We start from the raw sequence: 20,468 nt of genomic DNA on the forward strand, positions 1-20,468 counted from the left end.
TATATCCTCCCCGTTACAAGATGTTGTATAGTTTTCCCACAAATAATATTCATACGTTTTGCATTCTGATAGATTTAAAATAGTTGAGGCGGCAGGTGAAGATTTAATCTCATATAATACAGCAAAAATTAATGTACAAAATCCGAATTGTGTCATAAAGTCAAAAATCAAATCAAAATCTGAAATTTTAACACAAAAACAGAAAAGAAATGTGTGTCCTAACAGAAAATTCTTATTTGGGTGTTCAAGAGACTTTCACATTAAATTGAGGTTTTAGAAGGTTACAATTATTAAGTGCAAAATAGTTAACTGATTAAAAATGAATCAACTACGCTCATGCGAAATTGGTTTGAGTGGATGAAAACAGAGCACAAAAAAGCCAAATGAAAACACGCAAAGAGAAAAATTGAGTATGATTTAGGAAATGGGTAAATTAATTTGAAGCAATTTTTGTGGTACGTATTTAGGATTACTTCTATTGCATTAATTAAGTATTTACAAGGCCCCCAAGTAGCATTTAAAACCACCTGGTCATCTATTATTTCCTCCTATATACAGAAATAAAGCTACAGTAAGCAGATATATAAATAAGCAGATATAAACACAGGTAGAAAGGAGTCAAAGATTATTAAATGAACAGATTCAGTGAGGAAAACTTCCTTCAACGGTTAACAGGAGCATTTCAGGAAACAGTCGCACTCTCACATCATCCAACTACTGTGTGTGTGCTTTTTTTTTCCTTCTTGGCCTAATTATGAAATTTTCAGCACTTAGGGTTTCTGTTTCTTACTGTTCCCAATGCATCCCGCTGCACATAATTCCATTTCTACCTGCTGGATACAGAAAATGCAATTAAGCCAAAATTTAAATGCCCACTTCCCAGTCGGAACTGACAAAGTACAAAAAAAAAAAAAAAAAGTGCTACTTCCAGTTACCGTTTCACATTGCAAACCTGCCAAGAAGCAGCAGAAAGCCAGACATTTCCCAAGGACAGTGTTACATGTTTTTTTGTTTTGTTTTCTTTTTTACATCAAGGACAGCAATACTAGGACAGTTAATGCCCAGCCATTAAGGACTACATCATTTCTGCTGCTCAAATTAAAGTCACATTAGCATCGAGATCCCGGAGACGCAGGGGGGTAAACACGGGCGAGGATGATGCTGGGGTTGCCCGAAGCCAAAGCAGCCTGCTGATCTTAGAGTAGTTAGAATGTCCACAAATTTGAAATGTTAATGAGTTTATTTGCGGGAGACGAACAAAGAGAGAAAATTAAAAAAAAAAAAAAAAGAGGGAGACAACTGGGCTTGGCATGGGGTTCTAGAAAAACTGCCCCCGAGGCCATAAATACTTTAGCTTGACTATAAAACTATTCACATGAGCTAAACTGACTGAGTTTAAGATTATAAATACAAACGACATAAAAACCATGTGCGAGTTAAAGACCTTAAAGGATTTTGAGCATGAATTGTTTTAAACATGAAGCTTCTTAACTTCTTGGTCTATTTAAAGTACCACACAGCTGTGGTCTGTTGCCATGGACACTCAAAGACAGATGTGAGGAGTGTTGGTCTTTGCCCCTCTTTTTTATTATTCCTTCTAATTGTTCTGCAACTCATCAAGGTCTACACACTACAAAAATTAAGAGCCACCGTCAACACAACACAGGCAAAAAAAAAAGGAAAAAACTAAATAAAGAAAGCAATGTTTAAGTGTGAGAGCTGCAGCCTTGATGTCAATGCTGAGACGTCGCTGCGCCTATAAGAACTCATTTAAAAGCCGAGTCCTGAATCGAAACTTGTCTCTTTATTTATTGCTTCAATAAATAAAACTTAATATGATTTCATTTATTTATTCTTTTCATATTCTTTTTGTAACTTTGTGACAGGCTAATCTATTTAACAAAATACGTCTGAGCAATCGTTTAATGAAGTTGTCGAAAAGACAAAACACGACAGTCTAGACTACAAATCTAAACAGTGATTTACAACGCCAAAAAAATCGAATTGTGTATCAACAATTTGAAAGGCGCATCAATTTTTTGTTTGTAAAATCACATAATTATGCACGTCTTTTTTTGCATTATTAAATTTTATTTTATTCTTGTATGGGAATAATGCGTCACAAAATTGCATCTGGGCTAGATCCAGTCTCAGCTCTTTCAAAGTCGTGCACTGTATTTAGCTCCGTCGCTCTTCGGTTACAGAAAATATAAAAACAGCAAAAGGGGCATGAATAGTTTTGCAAGACAGCGAAGGTTGGGCAAAGACCTGGGGGTATGAAGAGGCAATTTAACCTGACGTAAGAACAGTGCTAATGGTTGCATCTACTCATGATGGCCAGTTTTCAAACTATTTAGTTGTTTTGTTTTTTTGTTCTAAATACTTATAAGAACAACAAATTGTTTTAGTTTCCCAACCAATACTGTTCTGAGAATGATCAAACACAAACATTTCTAGTTATTTTCAGATGCAGTGTTCATATGTTTTCTTCAGCTGTCAAAATAATAAAAAAAATGTTCTTGTAACAAGCTGCAAACATCCAGACAACACACACATGTGGTGAGATATTAAAGATTGATAAGACTTTTTTTTTTTTAAAGAGATGACTTAAGCAGTCTGCTCTTGTTTTTTTGTAAATAAGCCTTTACAAAAGAGAATCCAGTCTCCACGAAAAAACTGTTGGCTTTCCAGAACTGCGGTGCTGTTTCAGAACCATGAGGCGTAGATACAAAGAAACCAACTGTGTAAGCCAATCTGGTGCAATCATTTATGACGTACCTGAGATGAGTTAAAAAGATTTTTCAAATCCCTGAAGACATCCTCGACCTCTGCCTCGGTCAGACGAACTTGTGAGTTGACTGCTCCCACAGAAATGCCTCCATACCTGCAATCAGAGGAAAAAAAACACACAAAAAAAAACAAGTGAAGACTGATTCATTTGGAGAAGAAGGGATATATATTCACAACAGCAACACCAGGCGTGCCAACCGTCTGCATTGGTGAAAATTTTGTCTTTACGTCATGAAATTCCCCATCACAAAACAATTTTGTCCACCTCCATTAAAAAAGGTACACACAAACTCAGCAGTGGAGTTTGTATTGTTTGGACAAATATGCACAATTTATTGACACAGAATTTTGCCCCCACCAAAAAAGACAAAAAAAAAGACATTAATGCAAGAAACTGAGGTTAGATCCATCTGCAACAAGAACAGGTCGAGGCAGCGTTTTACAATTCGATCACTCGAAATCACCTCTATCTGACACCTTTATGGTCATCTGTCACTGTCCCCCTGATGTGACTTTATTTGTCAATGTAAACAATGTGAGGGTACTGTGATGTGCCTGATAAACACACCAACAATAGATGTTGCCTTATTTTGCACTTGGTTAAGCGCCTCTCCAAACGGCACATCGACATGGGGCCATAAAAAAAAAAAAGCTGGAACCATATCACCAACAAAGTGATTATTCTTCCCGAGTCAAGCCATTACATAGACAGACAATATGACAATCATCAGACCATGGTGGAGGTTCTGTAAGTGTAATATATATTAATATATACACATATAAAATATGGATTTATTTAAGGTTTTTTAAACATCCTTATGAGAGGTGGCGATACTCGTGGAGGGTACACAGAATGCAAAGGAACTACTAGAAACGCGGACAGCTTTGGAGTCACGATTAAACAAACGTCAAGCTAATTCCTTTCACTTCCATCACTGACAGTTGGCAGAAACTGTTTCCATACAGCAGAGTGACAGGTTAAGGAAAGTAAATCAAAGAGTGGCCCACAAGGATTTGTCAAAACATTTCAGCTGCAAAATCCATGAAGACGAGAAATGACAGCATGCAGGAATTTGGCTGGGTTTGTGGGAGAAAAAAAAAAAAAGTGGTGCTACTAGAGTATAAAATAAATATGTGTTACCTTTTTTTTCCGGAGTCCTCAAAAGTCTTGATCAAGAAATCTGTCATGTTCCGTCCAGTTAAATCCAGCAGAGTTTCTGTTGTGTTTTGTACTCTCTGTCAAAGACAGCAAGCCAACAACTGTAAGCAACAATTTTAGACCCTTTTTCTTTCTACGAATGCTTTCAAAAGAACATCTGGTTATTAGGGAACATCATGGTACCCCTTTTTCATCAGCTTTACTCGTATTCAGCCAAGCTGTGTTTTTGATCAATGTGTATTTGCAGTAAAAACAGCTGCTTCCTACAGCTGCCTCAGAAGAATCACCTAAAATATGCTCTCTGCAGAGTTTTCGTCATCTTATGCAGGCTTCTCAGAGAGCATGTCACAATCCACAGGTGTTTGTGTTTATCATTACTGGGATTATTATTGTTAAAAACATCTTACCATGTTCAGTTTTTATCATCATCATTTGGGTTTTGCCATTCTAGTTCATTCTGTTGTGATTACTTTCTTAGTTTTATTCCTGTATTTAATTTTTTTTGGGCGTTATCTTTACTTTTGAATTGATTTTGTACATTCCTACGAGGCATCTTTTTTTGCTTTTGGTTTGTAGTCCTTTGAGTCTTAGTTCAGCTCCCTTGTGTACATTCATCTCCGTCCCTCAGTTTCCCGTCTTGAATCCTGCTACAGCTGTTTCTTATTTTGATTTTATCTTTTGGTTCCTTAGTCATTTTCCACCCTCTTCTCCCTGCTCTGATTTTAAAACAGAAGCGTATTTATTTCGTTGGTGCACAAGAAGCTGGTGACGCCGACAGTCGTGCTCCAGCAGCTTCCAGGTCATGATAAATTTGAGCCGGCATTTGTTCCTGAACATGCTAACCAACTTTTTTCAACAAAAAGGTGATAGTTTGGGTCAGACAATAGAAACCTGGACATAACCGGGTGTTGCAACAGAAAAATTACACCCAAAACTTTTCAGACAATGGAGGTTAATGTTAAACTTTGCTTGTAACTTATGTGTATGTGTAATTTTTTTTTTGTACCCTTTGTGGATTTAAAAAAATCCAAAACATGTTTGTGTGTTGCAAAGGTCAGAACAAATTAACCAGCTATTCATGGCGACGATGCGTTTGCACGCGCATGTATGTAAACTTCAGATTAGAACAATGAGGACAATGTCTGAAAACAGAACTATGAATCGGTTTACATATTTATTTTTCGTCAATTCTGGCACAACATACCCTAAATCATTTGTATTTAGACCTGCTGTCACATCCTGTGAAGGGCTGCTCATCAAACATGTCTGAGCTGAAATAAACACTCGCCTGTGCATTACGATTCACCCGGCCTCTGTAAAATCAACAACAGTAAAAAGCAAGAACACTTAACAGGTGGCATGTGTTTACACTGCTGAGAAACACACTCTCAACTCTTATCATAATAGTCGATTAAGCTTGACTATGGGAAGCCTGGCTGAAATTGAGACCCCTGCCAAAAACTCAGAAAGCTGTGTCTAATGTCAAAGGACCTTAATTAGATGCCCCTCTGTGGATGAATGGGCACATTCAAACATCCAATTAGGAAGGGGTTCGATTCAGAGCTATGAATAAACTGCACCGTGTGCAGAGCGATGCTCAGTGGATGAACGCCGCCTCCACAGATGCAAGTGCAAAGCTTGTTCGCAGAGGTAACGCTAATTACTAAGCAGAGTTGTCCTTTATAAAGTTGGGTTTGGACCCCCAACTGTGACGCAATTTATCCACATGCCCCAGGTTACAAAAGGGGTTGATGAGTGAGCTTTACGTTCAAACAGTATGTTGTTTAATCGGTTACTGCTGTGCCAATTAGCCTTGGATGTATACTCATCTTTCTCACTTGGCATATAGAACTGCGTTTCAATTAAAGCTAGATTGCTACGTCGCCTTGAAAAAAGTGTTTATACCTCTTCAACTTTCACATCTCGTCTCAAAACAACCACAAAGCTTCAGTGTATTTGTAGCATTATGGGACCTTTTTCAACACATAAACACACATTTTGCACTGATTTCTTCACGACAATAGACTGAACTGAAAAAGAAAAATATTTATTACATAGATTATGCGCCAGAGTTCTTCAAAACCATGAAGGAGACATGACTCAGAAGCTATTATACAAAACTGCTTACTCAAATGTCATAGAAAAGATCAGTACATATCAATAATTGGTTTTTAAAGTGATGACTTTTTTTCTTACAGTTCAGAACTAAGTGAACTCTTGGAAATGAATGCATTCATAATGCCAGTGTTTCTGAAATAGACCATCACATAAATCTTATCTAGCCTGATTTTGATTTGGAACTGTGTCTTCTTTTAAAACAATGCGGGTTTGAAAATATAGGATGATCTGTCCTTACTGGCCACCAAATACCATTATGAACCTACATATAAGAAAGAAAACTCTTATGTTTTAACAAGAATGTGTTTTTTGCACCATAACCAACTGTCTTCTGAATTTCTAATGAGCGAAACCACCAAAAAACTTCTGACTGCGCCAAAGAAGCATCAATGCCTCAGAGTAACCTCTGCTAAAGCCAGCTAAATAAGCTTCTGTTTCAGATAGGATGCTATGCACCACTCTCCTTGTGATTACTTTTGCAAGGCACTATAATTTTATTCAAAAAAACATTGGTGGCTAAATTAAATTTGGACTGAAAAAGGCAAAAAAACAAAACTCAAATGAAAACACAGTTCTGCAGAAAACTGCAACGCAAATTTAAAAAAGTGAAGAAGAAAACAAGGAGGATAACTGAAATCAGAAGGCAAAGAAGAGACAAGAAGAGAAAAGAGAGGAAGAAGAGAGTCCCATCTGGCTTATGAATCAGAGATAAGGTGGATGAACGGCACGACAACCTTGGCTTATCTCTGAACAAACACGCTTCTCTTTCTGAAAGCCACGGTACCGAGACACAAACATAAAAAAAAACCTAAAGTAAGAGCTTCCACGATCCACTGTGGGTACAATGAGTTTAGACTGTGTGGGTCTAATTATTTTGGCCTTGGTCCACGTCGTCCATCAGAAAGACTGAAAGGGGGAACATTATGTGAGGATAATACCTGGGCTTCCATCAGCAAGGCTCTGTGTATTCAGCTTTCCGTTTAAGTCGTCTGTTCTCTGTGCGGCTTGACGGCCAAGGAAGCGAGTCGGGGTGAGGGAAATGTAAACCCAAGAAGTAATCAAATCCGTTGAAGGAGCTGGCATAGTCAAGCACTGCAGAGATGCGTGAATGAGTTGTGTTCTTGGTGCTGGTTATGGCCACGCTCCCATTGAGGTAAAGCTGAAATTGAATTCTGTGTTTGTGAACTCTTTTTTTTTAAATTAAACTTTTAAAGCTGTAGAGTCCCCCGTCTTACAAGTGCTGAACAGAATAATGATGCTGACAAGCCTGAGAGAAGCCTGGGTAAAAGCAAAAAACCCTTCAAACTTTTATAGCAAGTATTGCGTACTACTGCATGTTGGGATAGCGTTACTTCTTAGACATGAATGTCAATATGTCATTTGTTGAATGTCTGCGATCACAACCCCATAATCACTTAAAACCTAGCCCGATGTGGCTATCACATAATGACAAAGGACACACTATATTACAAACATGTAGTTCTAAAAAAAACAACAATGTCGTTGTTGGAGACTTTGCACATGTGGGTGATGGATTTTCATCAATACCCCTTATGTCACGTCTTGGAATAAATAAGAAAAATGCTTTACTCCTCCAGATCACAAGTTTATGGCTCATAGGGTTCCTGTATATTTTCCAACTCAAGTTTTATAGAGGTGAAAAAAAGCACACACACAAAAAAAAACAGAATTTAACTGCTATGTTTAGGACCTGATACCTGCAACCTGACCTCAAAGCAGCAAGAGATGCTGCAATTACTTTTAACCTTACACTGCAAATATTCTACTACAAGTCTTCTGTTTTGGCACTGTTGTTGCCAAAGCAGTGCCAGTCACCATGCAGACCCATCTCTTTTATCTTCAAAAAAAATTATAAGTTCATGGCCGACCTGAGCAGCCTGACAGATGAGGAGGCCAAGCAGAGTATTCTGCCAGCTTCTAAATGATAATGACATCAATCGTAATGTAGGGAATATGTCGCCTTTATCAATTCCAGCGCATGCATGGCTGCCTGTTCGTCTGTGAAGGTTAAATATCACAGATGAACGAGAGTCAATACATCAGAACTGATAGCGGGCTTACTGTTGCTTGTCATTACCATGGAAACAATGTTTCCACACTACCTCCTGCGGTGTAGTATCCAGTATTCCCCCCCCCCCTCTCTCTTATTTTCTGTAGTTTCTCAAGGGCATGGTCTGAGGATTGGCAGGATAAAAGATAAAAAGAAGAAAAAAAGACCTAGTGTGGAGCTGGTGCACTTTGTCATGATTTATTCAACGGGAGAGTATTCCAGGTCAAAGGAAGTACATCCTCATGATATGCTCTACTTTCATGGGTGGTCTTTGCCATGGACTTGAATTAATTTAGAAGCCTTGACAGTGGATTATGGTGTACATATTTGCAGTGCAGTGATACAGTTTATCACCTTCCTATGTATTTTGAGTACCTTTATACATGTGCAATATGGTGTGTTTATACATTTAGTCATCCTGGGATTTTGACAATGGCAGCATGACAGTTACTGAATGAACTGTAACAGCTAAAGAGTAATACAGAATACAGAATATAAGCTCAACATATTGCACCCAAAAGCCAGAGCGAAGTATAAGGGTGCAATTCAGACCACTCCAGCTTAGTTCGCTTTCTCAAAAAAGTATGTCGCTCCATTAATAATGATAAAGGCGTAATAATGCGAGCACAGCCCCTCAAGGATCAATAAACACATTTCTAAAGAAAATTGAACACTGGAAAGTGCAAAACATTTTACAAATGCGAAACAAATAAACAAATGGATTATGGAGTCTCTGCAAACAAAGTCGCCCTTCAAAATATACTCATCATTAGACTCAGACAAGGAAAATCAGGCACTAATGTCAGGTAGGAATTTTGTGGGAAAAAAAAAAAATGTGCAAACTTACAACTGTGTACTGGGGCGTCAAAAGTTTGCAGCGTTTGTCGAAATGCTTGCTTGTAAATGAAATTGAAGGGCAGAATCTCTTTAGCGATTAAGCAAACTTAGTGTGCACTACTTTGATTTTGGCCTTTTCATATTTTGTTTGTCGATTAAAAGAAATTCATTCTCGACTTCCGGTACGACGGAGAGAGCCCATTGGTTTTAGGTTGTTTTTTTTTTTTTTTCCAAGCTGGAAATCTGCAAGGCGTGATTATGCCTTGGTTGCAGATCCACGTTTGTTGTATTGCAGTCGACGCTGCTTCGCAACAAATGCAACATATCATGACACACAGGTTAAACGGTTCACCGCAGTCATTCAGCTTGAATTCAAAGTGCTCCCAAGCTGCAGCTGTCATGTTCTGCTTTTAAACCAGCCTGGCTTGTTCTTCCTCGCGGGGTTTTTTATGCTACACTCTGTGGTACGACACCATGAGCCTGGCAAGTGCCTGATGCAAGAGTTCACTCCTCGTTAAGGGCTTGACACACAGGGAGCGATAAAACAACAGCAACACGACAACGTCATAGCAACCGGGGGTGAATCCCAACACGCAGGAAGCGACGTCTCTCCCTCTCCATTCATTTCCTGCCATAGAGAAAAAACTACTAGGATTTAAGGTACTCCTGATAACAGTGGTTTTAGAAACTGTTAAACCACGACAGTGTTTAGTTGTGATGGAAACCTTGCATTTCTTGGGACAATATTTGCATATTGCCGACATTAAACTTGCAACGGCTCTTGGAAATAATAATAAAGAAAACCAGATCATCTGGTATATCATAAATAAAACTATCATGACTCAGCCATAACGCACAACTTGTACATTAAGTATATTTGTCACCGTGTTCGTCATGACTCATCAAGCAGCAGTTAGTCATCATGACAGAGCATTCTGGTGTTGTGTGTTACACTGTGCATATGACCCAACAGATCACGCTCGTTAAAGACGAAATAAAAATCTAACTGTGGAGAGTTGGCAGCACAGCTTTATCCACAGCTTAGAATCAATGCCTTAAGAGAAAAAGCTCTATTTCATCATAAGATCATGCTGAATCGCGGTCTCTCTACCATCCAAAAATCAGATACCATCACAAATCTTTTCCAGTTTCTGATGACGAAATACAAGCCTTGAAACTTGCCGGCTCACAGCGTGTCAAAATCTGACCTCTGCCAAATACGTAAAGCACTGCATTTTCTACAAAAGGAATGTATTGAGGGCAGAGAAAGTGACATTTCGAGCACCTTCACACACAGTGTGTGATGACTGGCAATAATCCTTCTGCGTGATGGTAATTCGCTGTCCTCAAGGTTGTTTCCATGAAAAAAACGAGACGATTTAATTCTCTTTTACAGGATCGCAAATCGAGGAAATAAGTCGCCATGAATAAATAAGGAACAGTGCAAGTGGAGGTAACAAGACGAACGTTGTGGCCTTGATAAATGGCCTTTTTACTAGGGCTGACTACTGAAGCTGCCTTCCACTAATTGCATGCTGGGAAATGGCAGTACTCCTGTTAAGTTACAAAGAGGCAGGCATTTGAATAATGAGAGAGAAATTCGGGCAGAGACGCATCAAATGTTTTCCTCCCTCGGCTGAAAAGCAGAAAGAGAATGAAGAATACATCAAGATAATAATAAGAAAAAAAGATTTGAGGGAAAGACCTTGATGGCCCAGCAGGATACGAGATGGCAACAAAGCTCTCATGTGCTAGGATTGCACATCAGAAGCTGGAAAAGGTTACGGAAAGGGCACTACTCCTGTTTGACTGGCTCAACAATCATCCTTTAACATGATTCCTGGACAGCTGCTCCTTTAAAAGCGCTCTGGATGGTCTTGTTACGGAGAAGTCGGCCATTTTTAGTCTCACGTGGCTCCGACAAAGGATTGGAAATCCATGCCAAATGTGAAATAGCACATTACAGTACTTCATTGTGATATAAGGAAGCTATAGAGGGGATTGGGTGAAACTAAGCAGTGAAATGAACAGTTTGAGGGAATATTAATAGATTTCCTGCTTGTTGTGAAGGTATTGACTTTTTTGTCTTTCACAATGTCTTTTTTTATTTTTTATTTTTTCATTTGTCCTTGCAACATGACAAAAAAAAGCTAATTAATTCAGAGTGAAATGCCATGGAACTGATTTCATGTAATGTGTCTGCATTTTTCGCATATATCATAATTTTATTTTATACTCAGTCGTATGGCTCACAACAATAACATTCATCTCTGTACTACGAGATGAAATTGTGCAAAACCGTATGTACTTTTAATTAACTGACCATGTATAGTATATGTTATTATATTATACGTTTTTTTTTTTTTTTTTTGCTTTTGTTTGTTTGTAAATCTTTAACTTAGAAGTTATATATCCAAACTCAAAACACCAAAGGCTGCTGCCGACTCACTTGTAAGTTGAACTCAACCCAAATATCTATTTTAAAATCACGTGAATAACACTCACGTGGTGCTCGTCTTTATCTGCATGTTCTAGAGCAAACTTTCTACATAATTAACTTCAAATGAATAAAGATCTAACACAGCGACGTGAAAAAGTTATCTTCATCCGTTACGCCAGGATGGGATGCGTTAAAGGCTTTATGTATTATTCATTATGAATTTGCAAAAATAAATATATGGAGCACGGGAATCGTGCATATGTCGTTTGTAATATGAGCCCTTATTAATCTTTTTTCAGTGTTAAAGTCTAATTTGGTGCTATGTAAATTATCCGTTTCATGAATATACTAATGAAAACCTATCTGTTTTGTTTACCTACCAGGCAAACACCATTAATGCATCGGGGGGGTTTTTAAGTCAGGTTTGAGGAGTTGAGGTTAAAATAACCTCTTTTGATTTTATATGTTGCAGCTCAAAAACAATCTGGTCAAAATGATGCATGAGCATCTATACCTCAAAGACTTTTAAAGCAGCTCACCTCTCATCGAGGATTCAGACAAATTTCTACATCAGCACATTTCACTGTATTGTTGTCTGGACTGGCTGCTGTGCCATTCTGATCATGACGCTCTTCACAGAAGAGTGAAAACTTGGTGGAAAAGAAAACCACAAAATGAACATAAGATGCCCCCCACCCCCATCTGTTGCATCTACCGTGAACCACAGTCATTATTCTGCATACCATCTGCATATTATACAGTATTGTATTACATGTGTTATTGCTCTAGGTATTTTATTCTTTTCTTGCACGTCTAATGTCCTGTTGATAGTCGTTTAATTGGTTCTACAAAAATAACAAAGGAGTTACGTCTAATCTAATATAACCATATGGTTGTAAGCTTAAGAGAAAACCAAACTGTGACCTAATGTGGGTGAGTCATGCCTGATCAAAAGGCATTTAGACTTAATATTATATCTCCATCCCCCCCCCCAACAAAAAAAAACAACAAAAATATCTGAGAAATATGGAAACACCACCACTGTCTCGTACTTAATGGAACATTTTCCTAGTTTTTAACGTTCAATTCCACACCTACCTTGCGCAACAGGATTTGCTGAAACACCTTCCCACTTCTAAAATCCGGTTATACCAAGGCTGCCCAGCAGCACACAATCCAAACTGTGTGGGCTACAGCTTATTTCCTAAGAGATCTTTCTAAAGCTTGTGAAAAGTTATTGGGGGAAAAAAACAAGAAAAAAAAAAAAAACTTGACAGGTGGTATTTCAGCATCATAAGGATGCCTGTTAGGCTTTACAAGCAGTTGTGTAGAACAATATGCAAAAAGTAGTAAACCGTCTTATCCTGCAGCATGATTGTCAAATTATTACAGAAAGGCAATGCTCACTCCGGTTACCAATGAGATGTTTAAATCCAGTTCTCTTGCAATGCTGGTACATTCCACAAAACCAACGTAAACAGACCAGATCGACCCTACAAAGAAAAATCCATCTACTTTCTCTCTCTCTCTCCCTCTAAACTTTAGATTTCTCATCATCAATGGCCAACAGCAGTGCAAATCATTTAGCTCTAAATGAAATCCCACTTGCTCTCCGCATCACGATTAGTTCAGCCAGCAGGTGGCTGCAGCTTGGCAGTGACGCGGCGTCCCAGAGTTGCCCATCGATCCCCCGCTTGGATCACTTCATTTCAGGTCAGACCGTGAAGCATTTGCCCGGGTTGCATTTTGTCCATGTCTGTTGTTGAAGTAATGGTCTATGAAGAATCGGTATCGACTTGCTGCGGGATGAAACCTGCTAAGTTCCCTGGACGTATGACGTGAGCAGAAAAAAAAAAAAAAAGCCAGGTCTAGGCTGGCCATGCATTCAGTCAAACAGGTGTGCTAGACTTTTTTTTTTTTAAAGTTGTGACTGCATTGTCAAAGTGTTTATACCGCTTAGATGTCAGAGAAACATTTTTTAAGAGAAATTGATTGAGATTTTATATGACTGAATAACACGATGCAGTGCATATCTATGAGACGGAAGGAAAATGATGCATGGCTTTATTTTTTTTTATAGAGGAAAATCAGAAAAGTTTGATTACGTCTCTAATTCAATACTTTTCTTCCTTGAAGAAAAATAATTCCCACATTGTGAGACTGTCACCACCACATGTAACCACAGAGATGAGTTCAGAGTGATGTGTATTGCTTATTGTCCTCTGCATTTGGTGTAAAGCATGAAGTTTATGCTATAACTTTATCCCTGATGTCTGTTTGCTCATTAACTTTATTTGCCGAACATCTGAAGAATTACTCTCTGTAGGTCATTGGTTGTTTGAAACAGTCAGTGGGTCAAATACCATGCCACACTTTTCAGATTTGCTTCCACTTTACCAATATGTACTGTTGTCTTCATATCATATAAAACACCAAGGCGATACAATAAAGTTTGTGGGCTTAATGTGGGACAATTTTAAAGATCTTAAAGCTAATGCATATTTTGAAAGTTACTGTACTTGTTAATGTATATGACACCGCTAGGGTGAATTTTTATGTTAATTTTTTTAGTAAATATATAGAACTAGCTGAGTCGCCGACAATGAATCTCATGATATTTTTAGTTGGTCCCCGCTTTCATGCTTGACTGCAAGTTCCACAATAAAGAGCTAACACAGAAGTCTGATTTCCATTTTGCAATGCGATGCAAATTTCCTGTTGGTAAGTACCTTTACATCTTTGAATCAAAATGGTGCTGACTGGGACTTTCGGAGAGCATGCAAAAATGCCTCAATGATAAGCACTTTCATTGTACTGCACTGTCACTGATTTATTTGTCGTTTCTTATATTTAGACCCTTGCATTCCCTCGTCGCTCTGTGCCACTTATTTACTGTGCTGCTCGGCACACAGCGGCCCTGTCGTGGTAAAGGGACCTCGGAGGGGGTAACAGAGCGATTTATTGTAAGAAATAGCCCCGTTGTACAGAATGACAGACTAACCTGTGGCGGAGGGAGACCTCCCGCCCCGGGTGGACAGTCGGGTAACAAAATCGTCCGTTTAGGAGTGCTGCACTGGCAGGAAGGAGAAGGGTTAGCCATGCTCCAATTCCCGTTGAGGAAGATGTCTGTGATTGACTGATCCACAGATGGAGTGAACCAATCAGAGTAAGTCGGCGAACACGGTAAACCTCTGTAAGAAAATAGTGAGAGACTATTAAAATGTGGATTCCTTTCACAGCCACAGACCCCTACAAGTGAGGTTTGTATAAATAAAGTGTTAATGTTATCAGTATTGTAGGTATTTTACAACTCTCAGACACTGATCTTTTTTCTTTTTTTTTAATTAATTTATGATTGTTAGCTGAAAAAGTCCAGAATACTTACGGTATCGGATCTCCATGCATACAACGTGTCCCAAAACCAGGGTTGTTCAATAAAGTTTCTGTCACCTTTGACACCTCCAAATTTTCAGACATGTCATTGCTGCGCATGTTAGAAATGGATACAAAATTAAAATACAACATTTACAACAAACAATGTTTTTGTATTCCACAGTCTGTCTGCAGGTCAAATGCAAAAACCTCACCGTTCTGTTCATTTAAAGTCTGAAAAGAACCTTATAAGTTAAACAAATATATGAAACAAAAATCACATCTTTTCTATTTTTAGACTAAACAATATTTTAAATTTACATTTTTGACAATACAGTAAAAATTAAAATGTTCAAACCAGATATCATTAAGCACCATTCCCTGCCACAATAAGAAATATGTATTGATAAGGACCTGCCACACTGAACAGTAAAGCGCCACTAAGCTTAGTTGTGAAACTGAAGCTTGCAGATTTCTACTTACTCACCAAGGAAGTGTGTTTTTCCTAAAGGATGAAGCCTCACTTGTTTATCCTGATTGTTTTTTAAATGTGTAAAGAAATGTTCTAACTTTGGGCAGGGAGATGATGGCAACTATTGATCCGTAAGCCCAAAAATAATTGAAAAAGGAAAAATTCTGATGGAATTGGCTCCAGTTTCAATGGGGCCCTAAACAGAATTAGAAAGATAAAAAAAAATGTGTAGATGGCACTGTTTTAATCAAGCTTTTAGCAACAATATAACATACTGTATTGAAAGCCGACCTTTACTGTGTCTCTGGTAACAAATGATGTAGAATATATTTGAAAACTGATTAGTTTTCTAACTTAAAAAGAACACTGAAGTTCATGCAACTGTACAACATCTAATAGTGTGTGCTTAGAAATCCTAAAAATATGGAAAATGAAAAATACAATGGTGAGACATTGCATAGTCTTGGTAACAGTGCTGCATGCTACTAGGGAACAGCCTAAAGCTTTTAGAGCTTGTGTCTTTATAACTCTATTAAGTCCAGCTAATTGTAATCCTACAATATAATTGTTCCCTCACCAAAAATATACCTGAAGTTTTGCTCTGATTCTTTTATGCATTGTTTAAGAAATCCGTGAATCTACTGCGGCAGCTCTTGGGGGGTGCCTAAACGCTTGCTCCCACAAAGCACCGCCCACTTCCACAAAGCTCCTCCTTGGAGCTGCAGTCTTCTGCCGAGCGTCCGCTTCACAATGAACCTCTGAACTACTCTGTTCAACGCTCCTAAAACCGGTTGTAAATGACTTAATGGAAAGTCAATGTTGCAATGACATGCTAAAGGTGGAGTATTGGAAAGAGCAGGAGCTTCTTAAAGCAACAGAGGCCCAATTTCAAGGCATTAAATTCCAAAGTCAAATTTTATTTAAGCCATGTTTGATATGTGCCGCATTTTAGAACAACTGAAGGCAACACAATTTCTTGATTATGGCATAAAATGGCACTACATACCTGGGAAATACATAATACCGCCCCTTTAAGAAAATAAGATGTGAATCTAAGATGAATAAAATGCTCCCAGGCCATTATTTGACATTCTGCTCATATCGGCTTAGTTCCTCCTTCTGCGAGCCATTCATTAGTTCCACCGTTCCTGTGTATATGCCCAAGTCTTCATTTTGGAGCTATCCAGTAGCTTTATTATCTTAAATAACACAGTAACCCAGCCATTGTTAATTACAAAACAGATGGCTGCACATAATCTTTTTCTTTTTTTCCTCTCTCTCTTTTACAAGCAGACTACTTCCACTTGCTGGTGGCCAGGAAACGGCCGTATGACCTTCACAGAGACGCCCCTAAATGAGACAATGAACACTATATTAATCCAAATGGTTGGCTGAGCTGTGACCACTGCTGGCCGAGGGCCATCAGCGCGGTCTTTATGAAGTACCGTTTTAAATCCCAAAGCACCATGAAAGTAAAGGGCAGAGGGTGCAACTAGCATGGAGAATGGGAAGAACATTTGAGGGAGACTTGGGCAAGACACAAACCTATAATAGCCAGATACTAATGGCAGCATGATTAGAGTCTACGCTGGTTCTGTTCAGGGATTCATGTCAGCTCGTATGTGCAATTACAATAAGCTGGACTATGTAAAACGTTAATCACTTTCAAGCATTAACTGAATTTTACTTATTGTTTATGACATAGCTGTTAAAGCATCTTTTGTATTTTCAATAAACAGCAGATTCAGAAAACGTTGCCGTAAACCTGACTATTTTTATTACATAAAAGAGAAAAAAAATAGCTGCTAATTTATCTTGTAAAAGCGTAAAGGGGAATTTTGGTTATTTGCACTCAGAACCCTGTGGCATAATGGGATGTTAAGCTGTATGGCATTCAGTTATTCAACGAGGCAGCTTCATAAAATTTGATTTTTTTTTAAAGAAATCATTTGGTTGTAAAAAGTGTTTAATTTTTAACTCAGTGAAAAGTTGCAAAAAATTAGCATTTTAATATTTTATAATTATGAAGAAAGTTAGTTGGACATATCTAACGTCAATATTTGCATCTCAAAAATATACAAACAAAATTATCAGCAATGACCCTCGAAGTCTGTAACTGAACTTTCTCTACGTATCCAACAAACAGGAATACTTGCATTAGTATTTATTGTTTGCATGATAATATGGTGAGTTATAATAAGGTACACTCTGCTGTTCTGTTTACACAGTTAGAGCAAAACTTTGTCAGCAGTTATGCTTGTGATGTAGAAAGTCAGCCAATAGCGGGACAACATCCAGACGGATGACCTTAGCAATACAAAATCTGCTGCCAGTATATAGTGAGCACAGTTCTTGCATCTTTGTACTTTGATTTTCTGCCTTTAATGTTAAATATTGCCACAGACGTTGCGCTTTTGTAGTCCTATGAAAAATACTGAAACATTACTGTAAGAGACATGTTATGACAACAGTGCAGAGAGTAATAATTTGTTCCAAGATGATTAGACAAGATTAACAATAACAATATTTTCAAGAAAATGTTGGTATATGGACAAATTTTATCCAAAAGAATCTGAATCAGTAGAAATAATCTATCCAGAGGAGACTTGTTTAAGTACTGCAGTTTTCCGGCAGGACCCCTTTTTTTAGGGCATCGTGTTTGTTTTTCCAAAACAGGAAAGGCTTCACAGACTATAAACTGTGCTATAATGAATCAACGTTCACCATAGAACAATCCAATTCAGGATTATATTTTGATCTAGAGGTGATCAAATGCAGTTGAGGCATCTTAAAACTGTACAATCTGGATTAATGCATAAATCAGTTTTAGGTTTCAGTCTGTGATAACCAAACTGTTTACCTTCGTGGTGCATATCTTCGATCATAAGGCCACAGAATACGATCCAATCACAAAGTAAAACGGAATTTGCTACAAACTCACACTGTTAAAAGTTATTTTCATTAGGAATAAAATTGTGGCTAGAAAAAAAATGAGGTCGTTCATACCTCCAATAAAATTCCTTGGTGAATTTGAAGGAAAATTATTTCAGTGTATGGGGTGGGAAAACAAAACAAAATCCAATGATATTCTATTAGATGTTGTTACCTATAAAATGTGGTTTGGGGAAGACCGTACATCCACGGCTGCAGCTCCAGACTCGGATATTCTCTGAATGGTGGAACGATGAGGGAGAAGATCAGAGACAGGCACACGAAGAAAGCAGGCAAGACCACCTAGGGGGACAGTGACAAATTTCAAGTCAAAGCACCTCATTAAACCGTCAATACGCTGCAACCGTCCGAAACCCTTTTGAGTTATAATGAGAAAGTCAGAGAAATCCGATATATCAAGATGACCATATGCGAAAGGCGTAAAATCAATCCGAAATTTTTACAATCAGCATTAAAGATTAAAAGCACACAGTGCCCTGCAAAAGCAACAACCTCAATTTTTATAACTAGTAATAAAGCAAAAAATGTGTTTTATTGGATTTTATGAAATAGAACAAAACAAAGTAGTGCATAAAAGTGTGGTGAAGGTAAAAGTAATGCATAGTTTTCAACATTTTCCACAAATACAAACCTGAAAAGTGTGGTGTGAATTCGGCAGCCATTACTCTGACGCCCTTAAATAAAGAGTTCGCCCAGTTGCACTTCCGAACAAGTAAATGGGGTCAATCTCTGATTTAATCTCAGTATACGTAGGTCATAAAAAAATCTCAATAAAATACATGATTGTTGTTGTAATACATTTTGAAAAAGGGGGCAGGGGGATATGAATACTTTATCATCATCAACAGCTATTCACGATGAAGTATAGCAAACCGTTTACATGTTCTATTTGAATGTAAACAAGTTGCGTTGGTTTTACGATCCCATTTCAACTGTTACAGTAAAGGGTAAACATATAATTGTTCTCTTGCTAAGAGGAAAAAGACTCCTCCAAATATTGAAACAGATCAATATTTACAGTTCCACAGCTAATCAACAACATGTCATTAAGTTTCTCCGCTTTCTGGTTGTTTTGTATAGCAACATGCAAAAGAGGCTCATCTAATTAACAATAATCCAGGACCAGTACAACAAAGCTTACACATTAATATGCTCCCTGCCAACTTGTTTGGGCCCCTCTGCATGCTTTATGAGTTTGATTAAACACTTGCAACACACCCGTCGTCATCTGGCCACTCAGATATAATTAGATTCTCGCCTTTCTTTCGTCTCTTGTTATTTAACACACACACGCATATACGCGCACAAACACGCAGACAGAAAACACTCTTGCCTGACCTCGTCTTCACATCCGATCCTCTTCGTGTAATTCTCTTTTCATTACATTGTTACAGCTGACAAAGGGGGTTATTGGAAAAACAAAAAAAAAGCTACATATTTCTGATATTTAATAATTTGTAGGTCGGGTCACTTTAAAAAGGGGGAGGTTCTGCATCCAGCTGATTAACTGCAGAGCACGGAAATTTACCCAGCCAATTCGCGGTGCTGCAATTGAAAGCGTTAAATTTAAAAGAAAATGTGTGCGGAGGAAAACCAGAGAGTAGAAATTGGACTGAAAAAGCCTAATGGCAGACCACCAAAAAATAAATAAATAAAAAATAACCATTTTTCGCTTTTTTCCTTCTGCTCAGCAATAAATACAGGCGACAGCTGGTGTGTCTGACATTGAGAGAACCTGCATATAAACAAGGAGCGGCGCTCACACATGCTACACAAACCAATGACGAAGTTTACTGCACCCCCCAAGTTTAGCGGAGATTCTGGGAATAGGGTGATGTCATATACGAACCGCGTTAGGGTTAATGTTTGTTTTCGCTAATAGGTCAGATACTAGTGGTGCCCAACATTGGTAGTCTGATTGACAGACTACCAGATATTCTCAGGCTTATTTGAGTTGGCCACTCGCAACTTAATTAAGCCTCAAAAACACTAACTAAAGTTTGTATTATCTCTACAGCTATATTTGCACAGTTGGTCTTGATGCTCAATTCCAATCTTTTTTTTTAAACCCTTTTTTTTTTTTGCATGTTCGTTCACACCACTAATTCAATGAGACCACAGTAAGACTTCTTTCTGTGTGAACATTTCACGACGTAAAGCAACATGCATGAGCAAGCGAAGAACATAGATGTCACAAAGCAGTGTGCGCACACACACACGCGCGCGCGCGCACACACACAAAACACAAGGTGTCCGT

The 20,468-nt window shown here is 38.2% G+C and overlaps 1 protein-coding gene across 1 annotated transcript in view; it reads right to left on the reverse strand.

Annotated features, from left to right (window-relative positions):
- LOC106930199 (phospholipid-transporting ATPase ABCA1) overlaps positions 1-20,468 on the reverse strand; it is a 192,148-nt gene that overhangs the window by 74,986 nt on the left and 96,694 nt on the right. The window contains exons 29-33 of the mRNA XM_088016037.1: positions 18,366-18,493; positions 14,801-14,899; positions 14,417-14,606; positions 3,932-4,026; positions 2,779-2,884 (exon numbers count right to left, since the gene is read on the reverse strand). Of these exons, the coding sequence (XP_087872163.1) occupies positions 2,779-2,884; positions 3,932-4,026; positions 14,417-14,606; positions 14,801-14,899; positions 18,366-18,493 (618 nt within the window). The remainder of the gene's footprint in view (positions 1-2,778; positions 2,885-3,931; positions 4,027-14,416; positions 14,607-14,800; positions 14,900-18,365; positions 18,494-20,468) is intronic.

This window comes from Poecilia mexicana, unplaced genomic scaffold (genome assembly GCF_051168715.1).
Source record: "Poecilia mexicana isolate PSO_F unplaced genomic scaffold, ASM5116871v1 scaffold_18, whole genome shotgun sequence".
Lineage (NCBI taxonomy): Eukaryota > Metazoa > Chordata > Actinopteri > Cyprinodontiformes > Poeciliidae > Poecilia > Poecilia mexicana.